The sequence below is a fragment of the Plectrocnemia conspersa genome, unplaced genomic scaffold (assembly GCF_051122295.1).
Source record: "Plectrocnemia conspersa isolate PC_06_02 unplaced genomic scaffold, ASM5112229v1 ptg000011l, whole genome shotgun sequence".
Taxonomy (NCBI): domain Eukaryota; kingdom Metazoa; phylum Arthropoda; class Insecta; order Trichoptera; family Polycentropodidae; genus Plectrocnemia; species Plectrocnemia conspersa.
The window spans coordinates 1,292,849-1,317,005 of record NW_028277175.1 but is presented as its reverse complement, the minus strand read 5'-3'; the positions used below and the strand labels follow the sequence as shown (position 1 = coordinate 1,317,005).

The 24,157-nt window shown below is 29.9% G+C and overlaps 2 protein-coding genes and 1 long non-coding RNA gene across 5 annotated transcripts in view; all 3 read left to right on the top strand.

Annotated features, from left to right (window-relative positions):
• Positions 1-3,664: 3,664 nt before the first annotated feature.
• Positions 3,665-5,012, top strand: LOC148229089 (uncharacterized). The gene is made up of 3 exons (XR_015811407.1): positions 3,665-4,006; positions 4,433-4,557; positions 4,639-5,012. It is a non-coding gene; the product is annotated as an uncharacterized LOC148229089 (long non-coding RNA).
• Positions 5,013-9,972: 4,960 nt separating this feature from the next.
• Positions 9,973-16,108, top strand: LOC148229088 (nucleolar pre-ribosomal-associated protein 1). The gene is made up of 3 exons (XM_088197795.1): positions 9,973-10,278; positions 10,344-14,967; positions 15,028-16,108. The coding sequence occupies exons 1-3, from the start codon at positions 10,092-10,094 to the stop codon at positions 16,046-16,048; spliced, it is 5,832 nt and encodes a 1,943-aa protein (XP_088053921.1). The 5' UTR covers positions 9,973-10,091; the 3' UTR covers positions 16,049-16,108.
• A 1,842-nt stretch (positions 16,109-17,950) lies between these two features.
• The window catches only part of dgo (ankyrin repeat domain containing protein 6 diego), a 98,368-nt gene continuing 92,161 nt past the window's right edge, over positions 17,951-24,157 (top strand). Inside the window, exons 1-2 of one of the 3 annotated variants that reach the window (XM_088198814.1) lie at positions 17,951-18,276; positions 18,745-18,892. The gene's annotated coding sequence lies outside the window, so the exon portion shown is untranslated. The remainder of the gene's footprint in view (positions 18,277-18,744; positions 18,893-24,157) is intronic. The other 2 variants (XM_088198813.1, XM_088198815.1) reach the window with 2 other exon arrangements.

The window sequence follows — 24,157 nt, the reverse complement described above, 5'->3', positions numbered from 1 at the left end:
TAATAAAGCAGCCCTTTTCAGATGGATATAATATTATATTTATCTATCAATGTTAAAATTTTTTTCATATTTACTTCATTATCCATCGTACTGTTTTATAGTATTAATAAAGTTAAAACCAAGGTTAGATTATTTTTTTAATAATAATCCATGACAAACCTTGTCGAATGCCTACTCAAAATCTGTATATACGACGTTTACTTGAATTCCACATGGAGAGATTTTGTCACCATTTTTGGTGAAAGACAGATGGTTAGTTTTACTTTCACAGTAAAACGGCCAGGTCCAGCAAACCTTACCGAAAGTAATTGAAGGCGAATCTATGATAATTATTTCGAACAATTAAACACTACGACTGGTCCATAGTTGTCGCACTTTATACGAAATGGTGTGACCTTTGTGCATTTCCAAAGTTTTCGTCTTAAGAACCAGATCAAAAATACTTAAGACCTAAGCACCCAGTTTCCTTGATGTTCAGTTTTGAAGACCAAGTATTTACAAGAAGAAAGAATGCTAAAAATATTCTTCGAAAATATAACGGAAATATTACAAAAAAATACCATACAATATAAATTTCACAATTCTAAGTAACGTGTAAATAAATACTTATCAAACGTTTATCGTTGTATTATTTTGATGGCTAGATAATGTTTTCAAGTGACAAGAAAGCCGATAAATATAAACACTGTTTACTCACAAAGATTTCCATACGCGTGCCAAGTTGGGTTCAAACAATGCAGCTTCTTTGTGAGAGTTTTCAAAAATGTATTAACAAAAACAAGAGGAGCAAAACGAGCACTTGCTCCTGTCACCGCTGGCTGATAAATAAAGAGCATGAACTCAATCTGTATACTAAATTCCAAGAACCGGTATCAAAATCTCCAAAGGAAAATCAGGCTATGTAATGTAGATAGTTTTAATTGCGTGAGCAAAAAACTTGTTTATTTGCACTAGAAAAAGCCGAAGCGAACGGAAATCGAGTCAGGAGATACAAAAATTTGTTTATGCAAAATCTGATTAGCATATATTGAGTATTCGATGCACGTTGGCTTTTGGTAATGTATGATGGTTTGATTGATTCGAGAACGAATGTGGCGACATTGTTTATAAGGAGCCAAATAGTTTTTTTAAAAAAATTTATGAGCACTTAAAGATAAGTATTTTGCACCTTAAGATAATATTTTTATTGACGTATTGTTTTGATGAATAATTGTTGCGTAGCATATTTTTAACATTAAAATTTAATAATACAGTAAAAAACGAAAGCGTATACGTTACGCACCAAGCACTACTTGGTATATAATTATTTCTGTTTAAGTTTTTCTGCTTCGCTTCTTTTATCGACCAAAAAATAAAGAAATTTATCGTATCTTGAATTATCCTACCTTCAGTTTTAAAAAACATTTTTATAGTAATAATAATTCAGAAAAGTACATAAAATAATTATTTATCCATATAGAAGAAATTATTATTTATCTAGACAACGAAATATAATATATTACGAAAAAAATATAAACAATCTTTGCACTACGCAATAAATGTTTATACCGAAAGTTCACGCTGCACGGCCTCATTATATTGTATTAATTTTATTAGTTTATTAATTAAAAGTATAATGAGCTATTGCTAATTCTACTTTCAGTTTTTGGATGTCGAGTGGTGTAAGTTTTTTATAAGTTGAAACCGGAAAATCTGTTTTATGTATAGTTTTATTGCACAGGAGTCAGTGGCGGCAATCTAATGATTCAAGTTAATCAGGATCCACGGCAAATAGTCCTTGCAATGCTTATGTGGTAGAATGATCGATTTCTCGGGGCCCTATTGTGAGCTGAATGAGAAAAAATGCTTATTTATACTAATAGTTATAATAGATACTCCCTCTAATGCTTCCCGGGTGGCTTTTTATAAACGAAACCATTGTGTTTCTTAATGATAAGAAAAGATAACATATGACAATAATATTCATCGCGCGAGACAACGTATTGTTTTGTTTTCTAGGCGTTTGTCAAAGATGTTAAATAAATTGTATAATATTTATTGAACGGCTTAGTTTTAGTTACGGATATTACCACTAAATTTTTTTCAAAGTATACGTGACTATTGTAAGTTTAGTTGCCGAATATAAGAATTTTGTTTTCGTTAACACATTCTATTGGATAATTATAAAGAGTCTAGAAAAAAAATATTGCCCGCAACTCACCGTGAGCAATTAATCGCTAGCAGATTACCGCCGCGTCAATTGATTGCATAAACAATGTATAGCCTACAAATGATCGCTAACATATTTTACAGTCATGGCGTATTTTAAAAGGTTTAAATGAAACTTAATTTTAGTTGCGAAACGTCCATTTGTTGTTCAAAATTAGACCTAACTTAAACTTTTCAAAGGAAAATAACATGCCTTTTTAGAATCCACGTCAAAAGCAGTAAAATCATGCCGTTGCAGTAGAAACGCTCGGTTATTAAATCGTTTTATAATATTACGACTTACAATAAGTGAGAACCAATTAAAGCATATCTAAACCGAAATTTGACCAAAAGGAGGGCGCAAAAAACAATTATCCATTTCATTTAACTTGTATTTTCGATATTTATAGCTTTGAAGAAAACATGCATGTTCTTAAACATCTGGAACGGACCCATCCCTTCTTATGAGTTATATAAAACTGCATTTTTTCGATTGTAAAATATTACAAAATATTTAATATGAAAATTCTCACAAATTTAATATGAAAATTCTCATCGAGTACGCTTTGCTAAAAATTAAATTTGTACGAATATTTTCAAATGTTTTACCAGTGCTAATTTTTTATACCACTGCATAAAAAAAAGTGGGCCAGAAGGTTGAAAATTTGAAGTTTTTTTAAGTCAAAAGCATTTGAATGGTAAAAAAATTGTTACATGAAATCGACAGATTAAAAAAATGTATGGGGCTCTCCACAGAATTACGCCATAAAATTTTCCTGCCGATGAACTTTTTAATAATCCAAAAAGATTTATCTTGTTTGTGTTCAAACTGGATTTAATGTTGTGTTTAAAGTAGAAGGCTTTTGGGAGAGATAATATCAACATTAGAAGACTAAGAACAATTTACGCATCCCATATCAGCGCCGGCTTAACGCACAGGCGGTACAGGCACCCGCCTGTGGCGGCCAAATTAAGAAGGCGCTTTTTTTTATGAATTAAAAAAAAAATAACAAGTTGCAAAACGATATTAGTGCTTATAAGGATAACACTGGAATAAAGGATTCTAATAAATAACATAATATATATTTTTTAGAAGAAAAAAACATAAATTTTCAGTCATCACAAATATAATGGAGACCCGTTATAAATATTTTACAGCAATTGAAAAATGACAATAGTAAGTAAAAATATTTGAATTATTAGAGCAGTGAAAGTATCACTTTAAACTATTAGTTATTTCGAAATTATTACCTATCAGTTGTTATGGCTCGCAGATTGCCCTGCCCTGAATCTAAAACACATTCTGCATTAGAAAGCAGTCCCTGTGATTATTTTTTAAACAACTACGTCGCCTGTGTGTTGCAAATTATTTGCGACACACGAATTAAACAAAGACACGAGTACAAAATGAGTCAAACATTTGGCACGGGAATGTACCAAGAAGACCATATAAGTTCTTCCTAGTCATAATTTTTTCGACAAACGGCCAATTATTATTAAAATTAAACGTTGCAAATTTGATAAAAAATAGACTGCGACTACAAGCAACAAACTTGTTTTTGTCTTACGGTCAAGGCCTCAAAACAAGACTGACGTGGACTTTTTATGTTGGTTGGATGAAACGCTTGGAATGCTTCCATTTTTTTTTGTAATTTCCTCGTTGAATAAATAGAATTGATAAATACTTTTACGCACGTTTTTATGGGAAGTATCATGGACCGATGGTTGAGCATCGAGTTTTCTGGTGCGCAGGTCTCTCCACGCCTCCCTCTCTCACTTGCCCTAGGCCAGAAAAGGACGGAGGATTTGCCACATGGTGGTTGGTATAACTTCCTAAATGGAAAACTTTGACATAAACGATAGCAGAAACTTGGTTTCTTTTTATTTTCTTAATAAAATGTGTTCCTTCTATTCTTATAACTGGCATTTCATTAATGCAATTATAACTAAGTTAATAATAACACTACAATGTTTATATTTTTTTTTACTTCTACAAAAAAATATCTTTCTTGATATCTTCGATAGAATCAGTATGTTTTAAAGGTCAATAAAATCAATCGATTTATATTGCTTTGCTTTATATGATACACTGTAGTATACATATATTCAATTATATTTGCAATAACCTTCGTGTCAATAATTTTTTTAAATAGGTTTGATTGTTAATATTAATTTTCCTGCAACAATTAAGATCGTCATGTTCAATTTGTATATGTTAGTTATACAAGTTTTCGTGCGTTCATAGGTTCCAGACATCTCCGAAGCAAGTTCAACTTGGAGATGCGAAGAGAGAATCGGCAGCTTCTGCGATTTTCGATGGTCTAAAGTTGGAATATCGACCCTCTCTTGGTTGAAGTTCATACGAATTGAGTGAGTACAAGTTAGAAATCTCTTGTTTTTATGCCTTGAACTCTGAAGTGGATGTATGATCGTTCGTTTCTCACGTTCCAGTTTATCCCGCCCCTTTCGGTCGACCAGTCAGTTACAAAAGGGTGGCGAATTTTGGAGCAGATTGCCGTTGGCCGTTTAGATGACAATCCCGAATGCACATGATATCTTTTCTTAGTGCGTTTGCGACGAATAATATTAATCTTGCTTATTCATAGCGGGTAGTTTATTCTAATCTGCAAAATAAATTACGGAGGTGTCTTATTTTAACAACGAAAATTAACAATATTACATATTGAGTGAATGTTCTAAACAGTTTCAAAGCACTTGCATTACAACAGTGAACCTTACTTGAAATAAGACATGAGCTGGTGTTAAATATCATACTTTTAACGAATAAATACTAGTAACATAGCATGACAATGTTAAAAGAATTATTATTATCATTATTGGCTCGATAACTCAAGATTGGTCTGGATGTCTCCTCCAAGAATGTTCTCCTTAGTGCAGAATTAGGGTTTTATTATGTTTTTGATTAACCTGTGCCACCTAAGAAATACCTACAAGTAATTATATATTAAAACCACAAAATACAAACAAATGTTCGAAAATTTGAATATTTATTTTTATTTTGTTCTCAAACAAATATTCGCCCGATTTTAAATATTATTGAAATATAAATTTATACTATAATATATAAATATAAAATTAAACAAACACAGGTAGTCGTTTTTTTTAATATACCCGAATGACTAGTGCCGCTCCAAAACATATGGTCCTTTACGCGCCTTTATTTTGTTTCGAAATACGACACAATGAGACGCTTCTTTTCAACAAAAAATGCTTTTACACATTTAAAAAACATTTGTTTATCGGCCGTATTATGAGACGACTTTAAAAACCACGAAAAATCAGCCGTTTATACATTGACCGTCAATTAACTCCAATTAAGCACTTACCTAAATAACATAGTTCAACCCGACCCTTGAGACGACTCGGAGACCGCGTGACGCAGTGAGAAGATACATTTTTTATATATTTTCCGACCATTTTTTAAACTGTTGTATATTAAAAATAATTTATGAAAGAATCTTTACACTTTTAAAAATTATCATTTAGGAATAATACAACCTTCGCATATTATATAATAATATATATGCATATTGCATATGTTATTTAAAAAACATATTTTATTATTATTTTCACAGTTTTTTGCAGCGATTTTTTAAGTAGAAAAATAAGGTAAATTTCTGTATATTATATAATATAAATATTTGTAAAAAAATTGTATATTTCAATATTTATTTAAGAAACTACGTTAGTTTTCGTGTCCTCAAATTGTGTTATATCTAACACAAATTAATAAAAATTGTACAATTTTTTTTTTTTAAATCTTATATTAATTTAATTTTTATTTTTAAACGTTTTTTACATTATTTATTTTTTCTGTAGGATTATTTTAAGCAAAGTTAATATTTTGTATGCTCTTTAACATTGACTATTTTGAAACAAGATGGCGGATCAAAATATCTAACGGCCATATCCAAGACTTTTACAGGGTCTATTAGTCAGAAAAAAGTTTCATGTTTATTGGATAAAAAATTACCGTGTCATCAAATTTCGGTATATCCCATTTATATATTCGGTATATCCCAACTATATACATATAACACACATACATATCGATGATAATGAAGTCGAAAATAAATTTATTGAAAATCAATTTTCCAGATAAAAACATTTCTTATGTAGTATTTTTAATAAAAAAATATAGAAAAATCGATGGTATATATATGTATATGTATGTATATAGAACAAGTCTGAATTCTGAATCTGAAATTAGCGTTTAATTTTCCATATAAATTCTATCTTTGTTGTCAAAGTTTTGTTATACAGTATACTTTAATAAATACATACGATGTTTCAATGTTATGCAGCTGTGTTGATCGCAGCAATTCTATTTGATGAGTTGAAAATAACATTTAACAATGTGTTAAACAAGGAAAACCTGATCGAGAGGCCATCAGCAAAAATATGCGAATAGCAAAATCAAATGGTCATCAAATTTCAACATTTCTCAACATTATAAATGGTGCTCTCTCATTTTACATTAAATTGTATATGCAGCTGCAGTCTATCACATAAATATATGTTAAATTGTGATAAAATAAACCACAAGTCAAAAGATACTATGCTGCAAATCATGACTTGTAAATCAAATTGTCTAGCATGACGAATTTATGAAAAACAAGTAAAACATAATGTAGATACAACGTGAGTATTGCACATTGTGTATTTGGAAGTAGCTAAATATCTAAAAATACACCTGATTTACACTCTAATGAGATGACCTGCTACGCTTCGTCCGTTCCAGCTCAGTTTATGGTTAACATAACTGATGAATGCTAAAATAATATTTATTTCGAAACGCATTATTTCTATGTACATATATAAGCTATATCAATCAACGAGTAGCTTCATCCGATTTATTTTTGTATTGTGTATGACGCAGATGCAGGATTGATTATTGACCTTAATGATATTATTATATTTTATTACGAGTGATAAACTATGACGTTTACATAAATACTGGCAAACATGAAAAGACAATTATAGGTATTTATTTAAATACCAGTATCTATAGAAAATACCGTCTCAATCGCACGTTGTTAATTGCAGAAGTTACAGAATAGATAATTATAATGTAAAATATTATTAAAGGAAAGTATTCTCAATTCAACATTGTTTTATAAACACTTCATATTAACATTGCACAAACTTTCTTCGTGAAGATTATCGTTTCCGTATATATTTTTTATAATTTTATTAAATAAACCGGTAATTCAATTGGTAGTGTCCACTCAGTTAACACGCATATCCGGATCGTGTCTGGCATTTTTATTCGTAAGCTGAAGGTCGGCGACCCCTTTTATTAACTCTGGTTATGATTCTCCTAATTAGTATAATGACGACGAAAGATGTTGAATAATTGACTTAAAAACGGATATTTTGTATTTCTCGTATAAATGTCACTGTCAGTGCTGGCAATTAAATAGCATTATTATTTTTTAACAATTAAAATAATAAGAGAAAAATCTTTAATAGATACCAATTAAAAATGTATTTTAGAGCAAAGTCAAACTACTTCTTACACACATAGTATCGTATCATACGCATGCGCGAGCGTAAAATAGAGATGGCAACACATCTTGTAGTCGAACTGCGTTCGGAAACTCACTCAAGTTTATTTGTACAAATATATTACCCATTATTAAATTTAGCAAAAATTAAGCACTACGAAGTAATTCATAGTTAATTAACTAATTAATAAAATATTATTAAAATCGTATTTATTAAATATTTTTGTAAATAAGTAATATAATTTAAAAAAAAATTAAGATATTGCCTAATATGCTATAAATTTATTATATATTTTTAATTTATATTTTATTAAATCCTTATATTCTGATCTGTTTCAAAAATGGCCTTTACAGATGTTATTAGGTGGCTTCCATAAATGATGTAAAATTTTTAATTATATAAAAGGTTTTTTGTCAACTATTTTACGATTATCCGAATGCATCGAAGCTGACAATTTATATTTTATTTGCGTGTAATTATCACTACCCCAATAGTCCCAAGTGTCGACTCGCGCACTTCTTGTGATACGCTTACCCCACTTTGGAGACAACTGATATAGAAGATAAAGTTTAAATGTTTCAACCAATTTAAGTATTTTCTTGGTCCTTCGATCCTCAATTAGACGGTTTTCTTATATAGGTTAATAATGCACGAAAAATCATCGGCTTCTCCTCAATGGGAAAAACTAAACAGCTTGCTTAAAAAACAACTATTTTATAAATAAATCCTCAAAGGAGAAATCAGTTTAACTATTGAATGTGGTGCTAAACCATCAACAAAGACTTTAAATATAGCCGGTAAAGTTTTACTTCATCTTAAAGCTTAATATAGCGTGGTAACATACCCTTTTCTGGATCCTCATCATACTTGAATACTGCATGGAAAATGAGATGTTGATGTTGCGAGTCATAGTTCTACTATTAATTTAATTTATGGTTTTAACCACGTCATTAAAAAAGTTTATTTGCGGCTAGGTGCTCTCAGTGAATCGTAAAGTGAGGGAAAAAATTCGGAATGAATAAAATTCTTTATTTTTACAGCTACATTTGAGCGGTATACAAATATGATTGCATCACCGTCTATGCACGTTTCTACGCAATTTCAATAGAATGGTTTATTAGAAGATATTATAATAAGACACACGAAGCAGTCATGTGATCTTTAAATTTTTCAGTGACTTTTCTGCAAGGTTTCATAGCGTCATTTGATATAATTTTATAGCATACTTCACATAATGACTGTAAAGATCAACAGTATAAAATATATCACATGATAAATTGTATCAAATAAAATATTTTTATTTTTTAATATGGTGTATTTATTTATATTTAAAAATACACAATATTATTTCAAAATAAAAAAAATATGAAGAATACAAAAAAAATATATAAAAAAATATTTTTTGAAAATTAAAAATTCAGATCTGAGGAGGTTAAGCTTAAAAAGTTTTAAATATTAACACCAATGGTATAGTTTCATTGAAACGTCGTTCCTGTACCTTTTCCAATACGGGCACCATTTGTTAAAAGATCTGATAAGAGCAAACAAATTTTAATAGATCAACCTAACTAAAACGCAACAGACAAAATCTTATAAAACAAAGTAATCGTCTCCGGGTTAATACCAGCACATTAGACGAGTAGAATAATTTCTCAAATCTCATAAAGACCTTAGTATTTTTAAATTTCTATCATGACTGGAATATCGGAATTAGTGATTATTATATAATTATAAAAATAATACTAAATTGGAGTAGCTTTATGATGTTTACTGTTACTTATTTGTACAATACCTTGCCGAATTTATGTTTGAGACTTATCATAGGATTGTATTGAGTACGCAAATAAATCCGCGTCTTTTGTATGGCAAAATATTTTTTACAATTTACACCGAATACTAGATATATATTCTATTTTTATGAATTAAAAAACTTTAGATATAAATTGAAATGTTTATTATATTTTATTAAGTAACAGAATAAGTTTATGTATAAAAAACTTATTTCCTAATTTATTAATAACAGCGCCGGGCACGAATTGTATATGGATTTTTTTGCAAAAGGTTATTATTAGTGAATATTTTTTAACAATATGGGGTAATACCGAACAAAGTGATTGATTTTTAAATATATGTAATAATTTAAGCTAAAAAAATTATAAAATTGTGTTACTTTACAACTATTAAATTGAATTATTTTTAATTTATGTTTATTTACTTGTAAAATTTAAATGATTTAAGTGTATGGACATTTTTCGCGGTGTTTAGTTTGACATTCACGTTGTATTTGAAATACTTTGACAGATCGTGTGTAGGTTATGTTGTTAGTGCTCACGTGCAGCGAGCTCGTGTTGATATATTAAAAAAGTAACTTAAAAATGGAGAAAAATAACAAGAAGAAGCGAAAGTCTAAAACTTCCGAGGCTGACGGAACAGACCCTCCTAATAAAATTGCCAAAGTCGAGAACGGAGACATCCACGATGCACCAGCAATGGACAAAACCTACAAATTTGACTTAAAACACTTCAGAAAAGAGCTAGCATCGAAAACGAACAAATTAGCACGTAATACTACACATTTTGAATTAGTTTTTGTATAATATAATAACTTTTTTGTGTATAAATTCCAGCGCTGACTCAATTTTTGAACGTGATCAATTCCGATACTTCCGTCGATCACGTTTCTAAGTATTTAGAATGTGGCGGAACTCCTGGCGAAATATTGAATCAATTGGATTACAAGATTCAGAAGAATGCACCTTTGAACGCCGTGATTTTCGCTATATTTCAACATATATTGAATAAAATTCAAGATTCAATTCCACATTTACTACAATCGATCGAGGATTCGTGTAGATATTTTTTGAATACTTACGTGCCAGCTTTGGAGTTTATGTTGGGCGAAAAATGTAATAATAAACAGCAAAAAGTGACTTTGAAATTGCTGACGTCGATTGTAGGTTTGAATCCTGAATTAGGCGTTACTGTATTGAGCCAGTTATCGTTTCAATCGAAGACCATGGGGCATTTATTGAAGCGAGAAGCCGGAAAGGAGAAGAGTAATGTGAGAAAAGCGTTCATATCTTTTTTGCTCTCGTTTTTGATCGATAATAACATGTCTTTGATCAAAGCGTTGATGGATAAGCATGGTTTATTAACGTCGATTATTCCTGATTTGGTTAAAGATGAAGCCGGAGTAGTCGTATCGGTTATTCAATTATTGAATAAATCTATTTTGAATAATGTAAATGTATCGAAGACGGCTAAGATATCGACGTTCACTCACTATATCATATCTTGTCTTTTTAATTTGTTCAATTGGAAAGCTTTTACGAAAGCGGATAAAGCGGAAGCCGAAGAAAGAAAAAAGCAGGTGGAAGATAACGTATGCGACTTCTTAGAGATATTGTGTAGTTCGAATAGATTCGGTATATATTTCATCGATAAAACTATGGGAACTGGAGAAATTTTGACTAATCCATATCTGTGGAAAGCTTTCGAAGCATTGGACGCTCCTTGGAATAATCCAGCTACAAGTAAATTACTGATAAAGATAGTACAAAACAGTCCCGATCTATTTAAACCGATCAGACAATTAGTCGAAGAATCTTTGGACGTAAAATCGAAGGATCGGTTTATATCGTCTGTTGAATTCTTCGAAGAGATACTGACATCTTTAGAGCCGTCTAAAATGGTGAATTTCATGTCTGAAATGAGTATAAATCAGATTGCAACTTTTTTAAAATATACTTATTTACCTGCGTCAATTTTAAAATCATGCGTGGAAGCAATTAAATCGAATGATTTTGAATTGAAAAATAAAGCGATTTTGCTCCTCAATTTGATGATGACAATCATAAAGCGATATTTGACGTCTAATGAGTTAAATGATATACACGACGGTAAAATCAAAGCTGAGCTTAAGATAAGAATGGAGGAATATATAATTAAACAATTTCCGACAACAGATACTCTTGTGATGGTCATGCATAACATATTAGATGAAGTTTCTTCTAAAGAGTCTGAAGATGAAGGCACAATAACTAGGAGCCAACTTTTAATCAACATCTTGAATTTGCTTCTAATGCACAACGACGTTGAATCTAATTCGTTAGATCCGATCTCTACTTTGTTAGATACTAAAAGACTCTTCGATAAAATTGACTACATCAAAGATAATAAAATAGAGTTAAAGCTGAAGACAACCATGTTTTTATTGAGAGCCGATAAATTCGCTTTTGCTCCCGATAAACCGCTCTTTAAAGACATCATGTCGGGAATGCTAGAAGTATTTACTTCAGATGATCGTAAAATGGCCGAAGAAGCGGAAAAAGTTTTATATAACATTCTAGATACAACTGGCATATTTGAGAGTAACAGATATGAAATCGATGTCTTACTTCACACCATTCTTTCGGTGAATGATAAATCTTCAATGGTGATAGATTTATTAGAAAATATTATATCGAACAGAGATAAATATTATTCGATACATAATAAAAGTTTAGGAGATCAAGACAATGTACAAATGACGGAAAACTTTGATGAAATATTCAGTAATATAGAAAATTATCATAAAAGTATAAAAGAAGCGGTTTATATACACGATTCTAGATCTTTATCATATTTTATAACAGGGATTTTCAAGTGTAATAAAGTATCGAAGAAATATGAATGTTACAATAATTTTGTAAATAGATTTGTATTGAATTTACTTCATCTGCAAGATAATCCCGATAACGTATGGAATGTATTGAAGAATTATGAATTGAACGAAGATCTACAGAAGTATGTATTTGGATGGCAAAAAAAATCTATCGGAATCAATAAAAATCTCATTCAAAAGAGTGAGATGCTTTATAAATTAAGTAAGATTCTCTTGATCGATGAATCAAAGGAATTTATAGATCTATTCGGTGCCGATAATTCCATGAGTATTTTAGATTGTCATATTGCTCTTAATATGGTTTTATTCTATTCGATTCGACAGATGAAGTTGGATCAATGGAACTCTGCTAAATCAACAAAATCTGTCGATATAATCAATCTAATATTTGAGCAAAGTCTTCGTAGTTTCGATTCTAATAATTACATACGAATGCTCAGCAGAATCTTGGGAAATAAGGATTTAATAGAAGACTTTTCGCCTTTAGAAATTGGAAAAAAACATATTGCTTCAGCTTTAACGGAATTCGTTTTAAAAATCATTGAAGTATGCAATAAAATCGGAGCGGAATCGAAGACGATAATGAAAATGTTAAAGCCGTATAAATACAGAATGTATTTGAAATTATCGTCTGAAATCACAAATAACATCAGCGATAAAAACGGATCTAAGATACACAATTTAGATACAATATTCTCTATAATTAAACTAGATTTATCAGACGGTAATATACTATTAAAAATAATTTTGGAATTAGAGACTCGATGTTTAGTGACAGATAATAACGAACCATCTTCGTGGATTCAACTCATATGTTACATTCTCAATCAAAACGTTAAAGAAAATATATCGCTATCGTCCCATTTGTTCAACAAAATCATGGATTTATATTCGAGATTAATCAAAGAGTTAGATTTTGTAATAAACGTATCTGATTTAGAAGAGAGTATCTATAATTATCTGATTGTAAATCCGAATCTAATGAGCGATGTACCGATGAATGTGTTCGAAGACTTATTTTCTATTAAATATGTCAGTAAATTTACGTCTAAGTTGGGATCGTTACTATTGCAATCAAACGTTGGATTAATATCAAAATATATAAAGATCATCGTTAAAGCGGACGTTTTGGATAAGCGAGAGTTTGTGCTTCCGTTTACATCGGCTGCTTTATGTCATAATAAAATGAAGTATAATTCTGATGTTTTAAAGACAATCTACGACCATTATAAACCGAATATTATGAAGATAATAGAGAAACCGCAGAAAGCGACTCAAATTTACATCGATAACGTTAGTTTAATTGTAAGATTGATCTACGAATACATGGAAGTATCAGAGTGCGCCTTAATTTTTAAAAAAGTCCAGAAATATGACGTTACTGAATCATTTCACATCAATATATTAGAAGCGATCTTTATAAAATTTACTTATAACGATCCTAATAAAGTGGATTTATCATGCTTGAACAATTTTATACTTTGTATTCTAAACATGGCTACAAATTCATTAAAGAGAGACGATATAAACACAGAGAAGATCTCGAAGATATCAACATTGCTTAAAAAAATGGTAACAATCATTAGAATCGAAGATATAGATTCTAAATTGGACTTTAAAAGCATATTGGATAATACGATTTGGTTGAACTTTTACAAGCAAGTTCTTTTATCGCATCTCAAACCATCAGATACTGAAATTGTGAATTCAACGCTATTTAATAATCTCTGCGATTTTATTGAACTAATATATCCGGTGGATCATTCTCAAATTTTAGAATTATTCGAAATGGTGTCTTCGCATTCAGAGTTTCTCAATATAATGCTAAATAACCGATCTTCAAATAAGACTCAAATTATACAGTTATTATATGCTCTTCTTAATAAAAACAAGAGTGTCATTAAACCGAATCATATACCATTATTTTTGAGTGCGTATCAAGCATCAGTTAATGGATCTGATCGTACTTTATTAAAAATCTTGAAGATCTACGAATCAAACGGTCAATCGATGTCTGAATATAGACCGTTCTTATGGGGAGAAGCTGGTTCTAACCATTTCGCATTGAGAATCAATCGTAAAAAAGCTTCTTTATGGAGCAATCCGACTGTGAATCACGTTTTAAATCTTATAGACAAAGAAAAGATTGAGAAGACAATTAAAAATTTTAATATCCATGCGAAATTGATCGAAGATAATTTATATAATAATGAAGATTATAGTTTAATCGATTTAATCGATAGTATTGAGAATATAAATCGGTACGGATTAAAGAAAAACTTCAAGCATACGTCTCATCATCATCTGGAACATAAATTAAATATCGATCGATATAAATGTATTTGGAATAAGATTAATAATGAAGAATCGTTCATGAACGATGATAATAAAGATATATATGACGTATCGTTTATTTTGCCATTGTTGAACTATATATTGTCTCCGGGATCTTCAGTTTCGTGCCATAGAATAATCAGAGGTGGAATTTTATCGATACCGCTGATGTCGCTCTCGTGTTATTGTCCTAAGATGAGAGCTGCTGCTTATAATATCTTATTCAGATTCAATACGCATCTAGAAGCTGAATTGTGAGTTATAAAATTGAACTATCATAAACGAATCAATATTAATATTTTTATATATTTCAGGTTCTACAAGAACGATAAACTACTCTGGGCACAGTTTTTGAATACTTTAAGAATAAGCTTAGACTCGGCGATCATAGACATGGACGGATCTTCCGTCAATCCGAGACTGCCGACGGTTTGCGCTTTATACTTAGCGAGAGCCGCTCTCGTTATGACTACTCCTTTAGATCCATTATTCAAACCGATCAACAACTTCATAATATCAAAGCAACAGATTAATTTTACTCTAGTACCAGATTTCTTAGATCTGTTCCATAATTCCGACGTAGCTTTTATGGAGCGCAGGATTTGGATCTTGGAAGTGTTGCGAGACGGCATGAAGATATTCTCCGACGTTAAGCTTCTATTTAAGAGCGTAATGTTTAAGATCTTGTTTGATTTCTATTCGTGTAATCTCGTAGATATGAGAGTCAAGTTATTGATTATCGAAATTGTGAATAACGTTGTACGTATCCCTAAAGCTGCCAAGATATTGGCCGACGCTTACGGATTATTCCCGTGGTTGAGTACAGTATGTAAAGCTTTAAATAACGATCAGAAGAATCTGATATCTAAAGTAGTCTATTTAGTACAAAATTTATTGGTCAGTTTGATGACCGAGTCCACTTGCGCTGTTTTAAACGGTAAAAAGGATAATGCTGATTTATTAATTAGTGGAAAGTGTTGTAGAATCAACGAAGCGATGCACAATCACATCTTATGTTTGTTGGTCGATCTATTGCCTAAAATAACAGGTTCGGCTGTCGACGTTCTTTCAGTTTATTTAAACGTTCTACGTAAATTATCCGACGATAGTTTGAAATTGTTGAGTAAACAGCAAATGTTAAAGTTGATCGGAGAGTGCGAAAACGTTGCCGATTTATCAAAGATGTTTACTAAAAGTGCCGCCATGGCCGTGGAGAGTAAAAAGTTGAATTGTTTCTTAGCTTCCAAGATGTTGATTGACCGAAAGACTGATTTGAACGAAAAGGATATTGTAATTAAGCGTTTACAAGAAGTGGTTCAAAACTGGCTTTCTTAATTATATACGTAATAATATGTACATATTTTATGTGATAATAAAATAATATTTTTATATTGGTTGTATGCATTTAAATTATTTCCCTTGTACATATGAACAGTCCGTCTCTCTTGGTAGCATTTAAAAGAGTGAGATGGAAGAACGGTTAAGCCTGCGCTTTTTTTATGAACATTTTCTCCTTCTAAAGCGCCTCTCAAACTACATCGTCATATACGTTTAAAACATTATTATTACAATTTTAATTAGCTTTATATTTTAAAATATTTTATTCTGGTTTTAATTTTTCGACATAAATTGATTATGATAAAAGCATTCATTTAATATATCTTATTTGTTAGGAACTGTGCTGATTAATTAAGGTAAAGATATTTGTATATAGTGGATCCTGTATAATTTGTATAAATATTTATAAATATCTAATGCGCTCATAGCATCTGGTTGAACTATAGATTTCAGACTTCATAGCAGGACTAAGGCTGACGTGAAGAGGGAAGCGGCTGCTCTTTCGGTCGGTGCTTGCGTAGCTCTGCTTGGTGTACGAGTCTGGAGTATATGGTGGAAGTTATTAATGAAAGTGTATTCTGCCTATTTTCGATGGAATTAGATTTGTTGTTCTCTGCCGTCCTTTTATAAGAACAGTTGAAAATACGGCAGCACTAATGAGAAACTTATGATCCCGGATTCCACCAGAGTTTGAGAATATGCATATTCTTGCTTTTGTTCAATGCCTTTACAGTAAATTGCGTTCCATTGCAAAGTATTGGTTAATGTTGGTTTGTGCTATGATAATCCATTTGGATTTAAGAAGTCAAATTGATAATGTGAAGGTTCTTTTTTGTATACTCGCGCAGTAAATCACCACAATCACGATGCTTACAAGAATAAACGCGACAACAGTATAATATAAACAAAGACTGTATCTGAACGTACCACCACAATAGCCCTCGTAATGTGCAGAGGAAAAAATATCATTTGGACTTTAATTACCCTCAAAATATAGAGAAAATATATTTCTTTTGTGCACAATGGTAACTTAAACAATACGCCATCGGGCGACAGAATAAAGCACCGTTAACATTCAACCCTTTGCATGATTTGACATTCGAAAAATCCATCAAGCAAATTACACTCTAGAGGCGTGGACACAGTTCGTTGCTTGAATAAATAAGCGCAACAATTGGTAGAATGATCTCTGCATGGTTATGATTCGTCGAAGAGTTTTCTAACCTGCGATACATAAGGCCGGTCTTCAGGGGACGATTAGTCAGACTGCGGAGCAGCACATGTAAGACATCTAAATGAACGATCACGACCACGACCACGACCACGTTATGCTACCAAAGACTTCAGAGGATAAAAATAAACCTAAGCTAAACGAATATAATGATATAATGATTCTTTTTTTTGTTAGATTTGGGTTTGAATAGCTCGGGAAACGCAGTGGGGAGTAAGAACTCTAACTAACAAGTACCAATGCTTTTATTGTTTATTTAATTTTAAATAAAATGATTAAATTAATAGTTGATTAATTTGTTAGGTCTTAAGAATGTTGGCGCCACTCTCAGAAATCAATGGTCATGAACTTTTCGCTGCGTTTGGCCCTAACGGCTACGAAAGCGATCAACAGAGTTTTGCTAAAGAAGGCTTAAAATTTAAACAGATTAGGTGCGAGCGCACAACAGCATACGATTGTTGGTTAGAAAGTTGGTTGGTTGGTAAACACCACATTTATTTTAAATTAAAATTTGCAAATAATACATTGACTTTGATATACAATAAAAAGAAGAGCAAAAATCGCTGTTGCGTTTATTTTTAAACACATAAAATGAAATATAAACCGCGAAAATCGAAGCCTCTCTCTAGCACCTGCGGAGGGGCGCTCGTTCTCACGCATTGAGAGCCACCGACAGCGAGTGCGATTCAAAATTGTTGGCCAATAGCAGAAGATGGCGTCCGCCGGTAGGACGCTCGTTGCACCTGTCCGCTGACGCGCATTTAATTCGCGAAAAAACCGATAAAACGCAAAAATTGCATCGTGTAAAATGGCTAGAGTGTAAAAATACAAATGAACAAGTTACTTGACGTTTATTAATTTAAAAAAAACTCAAGTATTATTTTACACACAACGAGAGTGAAGTGCAAAAGTGAATATGAATGGTCAAAATCCATCAAGAGTCCATTATGTGAATAAATAATTCGATCATAATTAAAATGTGACGCATTAAACGGTAATTATTATTAGCGATTATATTGAACGTCTTTTTATTTTAATTTAGCGCGCGAGATTATTATTAGTGTTATGGCCAAATTATGAGTAAATCAGTTTTTTATTGTTTCAAATTTTTCTATCTTTATTATTCGAAGAAAATAGCATTATAAAAAGATTTTTGCCAAAAAAATAAGATAAGTAAATTGAATTAAAATTTAGCATTTATGACTATATATCGTAAAAATGAATTTGAAATGTTTTGTCCAAATGAATGTGGCAAAAATCATATTATTATATTGTATTATGAAAATATAAAGAATAATATTATAAAAACAACGGGGGTAAAGGTCGAAGTGACAATAGTAATTTAGATGGGGAACTCAGATTAGGGCATTTTCGATTTCGAAATCGTGGCTCGTATGTGAAAATAGCTGGGGGGCGGTCATGTGTGACGTTTCGTAACGTTTCGTGTGGTGTGTTAATGTAGAGCGCGTAGTATCGGATTGGTGACATTTTACTTATTTTTCATATTTGATTTTGTGGTGTTTTAGTGATATGTTTGTGTTTGTGTGTTTGTGTGTATGTGTATGTGTGAAACTGTGCGCGTGAGAACAGTTTGCGCTCTTATTTTAACGGTGAGTAAATAACACGTTTATTTATTTATTTATTATTAGTGGTGTTTGTAGTGTGTCATTATATTTCAAGCTTAAAATCGATTGAGAGCATTTTCTGAGTGGAGTGGAGTAGTTATTTTACTCGAATTACATCTATAATATGTAAAAACGCTTGAAATAAACGGTTCAATTTTAATGATCTAATATTATACAAATTCTATAACAAAGTACAATTTTTTCAACTCAGTTTTAATGTGGAATTTTTTTATCGTCTTGGTCGCTTCTTGATGTTCTTGAAATAACTTTTTTCTGATGGAAATGAATTCACATTAAAGACTTGTTATTGTCTAATAAATATATAGTTGCGGTAGAGTTATGCAACGCATTCCATTGTATTCGGCACCGACCATCGTATAGCTCAGGTAGTTCCGGCAGGGACGTCACTTGGGAAGGGCAGGTGGAGCATTTGCACCCACTTGAATTTAGCCACAAAAATGCACGTCATTACAGAAATACTATAAATCTTAATGAAATCTAAACTTAATTAAACTGATTCTTAACTTAATACTGATTAGAAATTCTCGGGTTATCCCTATAAGAAAATCTGAAAAAATAGTCTCGAATCTATCCCGAAAATATTTTTTAAAATGTCATTTCAGTGAAATCTTATCTGAAAATTTAACTTATCTGGCAGCTTACATACTTATTATTTATTTACTTGAACACATGTTACAGTAAAGTTATATTTTCACCAGTAGATATATATTTCTACTAGTAAAAATATAATTTAACTAAATCATATGCTGTATTTATTTTATTCATTTATTTAGCTAACATAGCTAATTTTTACACTAAACAAATTTTAATTAAGCATACATATAATACATAATATAAACACAAACAAACAGAAAATAAAAAAACCTAATAATATAATTTATTTATTAATGCAAGATTGTGTTCCTTATTCTATTTAGTTTTTATTTTTGCGGATTGTCCTAGGAATATTATTGTACAAATTTACACCTCCGTACATTATTCCCCTAGCCGTACTCATTTTCTTATACCTAACTACCCTTAAATTGTCTTTATTTCTAGTATTAAAACACATACACATTTATTTATTATTAAATACTTAATAAACTACTTTGGTAACATATTATTTTCTAACTTATATATAAATACTAAAACATTCACCTTTAATATTTATTTAAAATTTAACCATTCCAATTTATTATTTATACTTCTACAACTATTAAAACTATTTTTATTGAAAACTACGCTCGTTGCCCTATTTTGTAATTTTTGTAACATCATTTTATCTAATTTATTAAACATATTTAATATTGTTGTACAATAATTATAATGGGGCAATATAATACTATTGTAGATTATTTTTTGTGTTTTTTTGTGTTTGTAATTAACATATTTTTCATCATAGATAATAAACCTATTTTCTACTATTTTTTTAATACATATGTAATAACAATGTTCCCAAAAATTTAATTTTTATCTACAATTACTCTTAAATATTTTATATTATCAACTATTTTTTTAATAGAGTTATCTATTACTATTTTTACAATATTATCTAATACATCTTTATAATTAATAAATATACACTTAGTTCAAGTACATTCTTTTTTAACCATAGTTCTATTATACTTAATTCATTATTTAAATTATCTACAACTTATTTATTATCACCTCTGCAATATATTTAAGTGTCGTCCGCAAACAGATATTTTTTTTATATCATTAATATATAATATCAAAAGCAATGGTCCCAATTTAGAACCCTGTGGTACACCGTGAGATATTATTTTCTCTTTGAATTACGCACAATTTATTTTAATTTTTTTTAAATAATTATTAAACGATTTTAAAACTATTTCACTTATACCGATATTCTCTAATTTATTCAACATTATTCTTCTGTCGATTTTTTCGAAAGTTTTCTTAAAATCAAAGATAACTGCTCCAATGATTTAGTGTGTATCTTTGGCTAACAACCAATCATTTATAATTAATTGTAATACAGTCTCAGTGTAATCTTTTTATCTGAATCCTGATTGTTGTTCACATAGAATGCTGCTCTATAGTGTCTATAAAACTTAATTTGACAGTTGCGAAACGTTCATTTTCTGTTCAAACCCAAACCTAACACAATGCTAGTCCTAAAACTAATTATAGTTCTAAAACTTTTACTAGGTCAAGTCAAAAATACGAACTTAGCCAAATCTCTCAAAGGAAAAGTAGCGGAAAAAGAAGTACAGACAGATGTTTCATCTCGCATATTGCTCTATGGTTGGTCTGTACTTCGATATTAAACTATGTTTTAAAAATATGATAGTTATCCTTACGGACTGGTATGAGAGCATTAATTACATTGTATTTAAACCGAATTTTGGTCAACAGAAGAGCGCAAAAACAATTATCACTTCTCAAAAGTTAAAAATTTACGTCAAAAGCAATAAAATCGTGCCGGCGCCGTTGCAGCGGGAACGTTTAATAAAAATTTAATATTTATTAAAATTAGCTTTAAACAAATTTAATATAAATTATGCATCATTCTATTGTATATTAATATATCAATCATCAATTTTTTTTTAGTATTTTATTAAAGTAAAAAAATGAATGCCACAGATGAAATCAGTTTGTAGTATTTATTGAAACCGAGTAATGTTATCTTTGAGGCAAAAACTTAGCTGTGAAGTGTAATAAGTGACGTATTGCCATTTACTACTATCGAGCTACTTTCAAATGCGCCACATAATATAATATAAAAAACACAAACATATCATTTAACATATTAGAACCTTTATATAAAATAATTTTTAACAAATTTCAATGCAATATTAATAAATAATAAAATATTGTTAAATGATAGAAACAACTTTAATTAATTAATAATTATAACAGTTACTTTAAGCATTACAACAATCAAAAAATATTGTTTTATAAAAAATATAAATTTTTTTAGTAGCGATTTTAATAATAAGAATTTCACTTTTTGATTTAAGAAAAATCATATTTATAAAATAAATTGCAAACTTAGCTTAAAACAAATATATTGAAAATTTTGTATGATTCTTTGTTATAATCAATCATTTCATATATATATTTTATAATAAAGAATGACACAAAAAAACTAATGCCACAGATGTAATCAACTTGAAATTATTTATTCATATCGAGTAATCTTATCTTGAACGCAAAAACATTGCTAAGTGTTACATAACCATTAAACCGGGCTACTTTTAAATGCGCCACATTATTAAAAAAATACAAACAACATTCAAAGCAATATTATTAAATAAATAAAGTTAGATCAAGTTAATTAAACGATAAAGACAACATCTTTATTAATAAATACATATCACAGTTACATTACATAACAAAAATAAAAAATATGTTTTTTAAAAAAAAAATTTTTAGTAGCAATTTTAGTACTAAATAAAATATAAATGTTTTTTTTATATATTATGTGGCGCATCTAAAAGTAGCCTGGTTGTATTTAATCTATTATATCATCCTTAATAATATGGTAATTACACTTTATAGTGAGATTTTTGCCACAAAGGCAAGATTGAAACTAAAATTAAATGGTGATTTCTGTTATGGCGTTCATATTTTAAATTACGCATATTTTGCTTTTAAATATTTTAAAATTAATATTAAATATTATTTTATGACTGATTATATAAGGCTGTTATACATAATATACACATTTAAATTGTTTAAAGGTCAGATTTGTTCTCAATATTATAATTATGAAAAATAAAATCATATTTTTTATATAATACTAAATATAAAAAATATCATTTCATAAGAATATCATAATGACGTATAGAGTCTACTGCTACAATTATTATTTATTCAAGTCGTTCATATTATTTTAATATTATTTTTAGGAATTTATTAAAATCTTGCCAAACCCATAAAATTGAATTTCACTCTATTTTATAAAGTAGAGCCTCAGATTTACCTTGAAACAAATTAAATGTAATTAATGTATCATGTATTGTATTAAAAGTATTCAAAGCAAAAATACGTTGTACAAATAATTAATGACACAAATTAATTCAGTATGTAATTAATTATTCAAATCGATTAATTTTATCTTTGATGCAAAAACTTTGCTGTAAAATGTAATAAACTTTAATAAGCTTTAGCATTGCACGATATATTTACAATAAATACCAACAGGCTACTTTTAAATGTGCCACATTATATGAAAAACACAAACATGACGTGAAACATATATCTTAAATGTATGTAATATTATAAATAAATAAATAAAATATATTTGAGTAAATTAATTGAATGATAAAGACAACCTGATTAATAAATAACTATGTCAGTTACTTTATACATAGCAATACTTAGCTGTAAAGTGTAATATAAGGCATGATATACTGGCATTAAATACTATCGGGCTACTTTTAAATGCGCCACATAAAATTAAAAACACAATATGAAACAGATAAGTGAAATTAATACTATTATTATTTTAATATATTTAAATTGCTTATATGTAAAATGTATGTGTTTCTCAAACTTTATACTTAAATTAATTATTATTTTATTATATAATTAATAAAGCAATTTATTTTTGAGTTAGATTTCTTACCGCATTACTTTGTCTTACATATTTCCCATAATATTTTAATCAATGTTAGACGACACGTTACATTGTTGTGTAACCCAAGTATTAAATCATCACCTCTAACGCAACGGTTAAGGGGTCGATCGCAATAAATCAGTTCGCATATGTGTTAAAAATAACAAAACAAAAACCCAAACGGCTTTCGTCTCCGTAGCCTAGATGAAAATCTTAACAAATCATTGTTTCACGGACGCCCGTGGGAATTCTCGTTCTCTTCAGCTGGACACAAAGAGCTAGTAAATTATGTTAGACACAAATTAACTGGAGCGTTTGCATATTAATTAAAACGCGCGCGGCGGTGAACGGGTTAAACGCGGCTTCGGTTCTCGACTGAGCATCGCGATTGTTCTACAGAATACATCCGACGTAATACAGCGATTCTTTTTTTACGTTATTCATTTTGAAACGCGAATACATTACATTTAAAAGGCATTGTAAATGAATTTATGTTCAAAAAAATATGATTGTGCCATTGAATTTTATGTCTTTATTGTATTAACTGAGCGGTTGCAATTGTATTATTTAAATAACACAATTGCGCATTTTATTTTATTTTTAATGAATTGAATTATTTTTAATCACGTAAGATGTGATTGATTTCATGAATCGAAACGATTCAA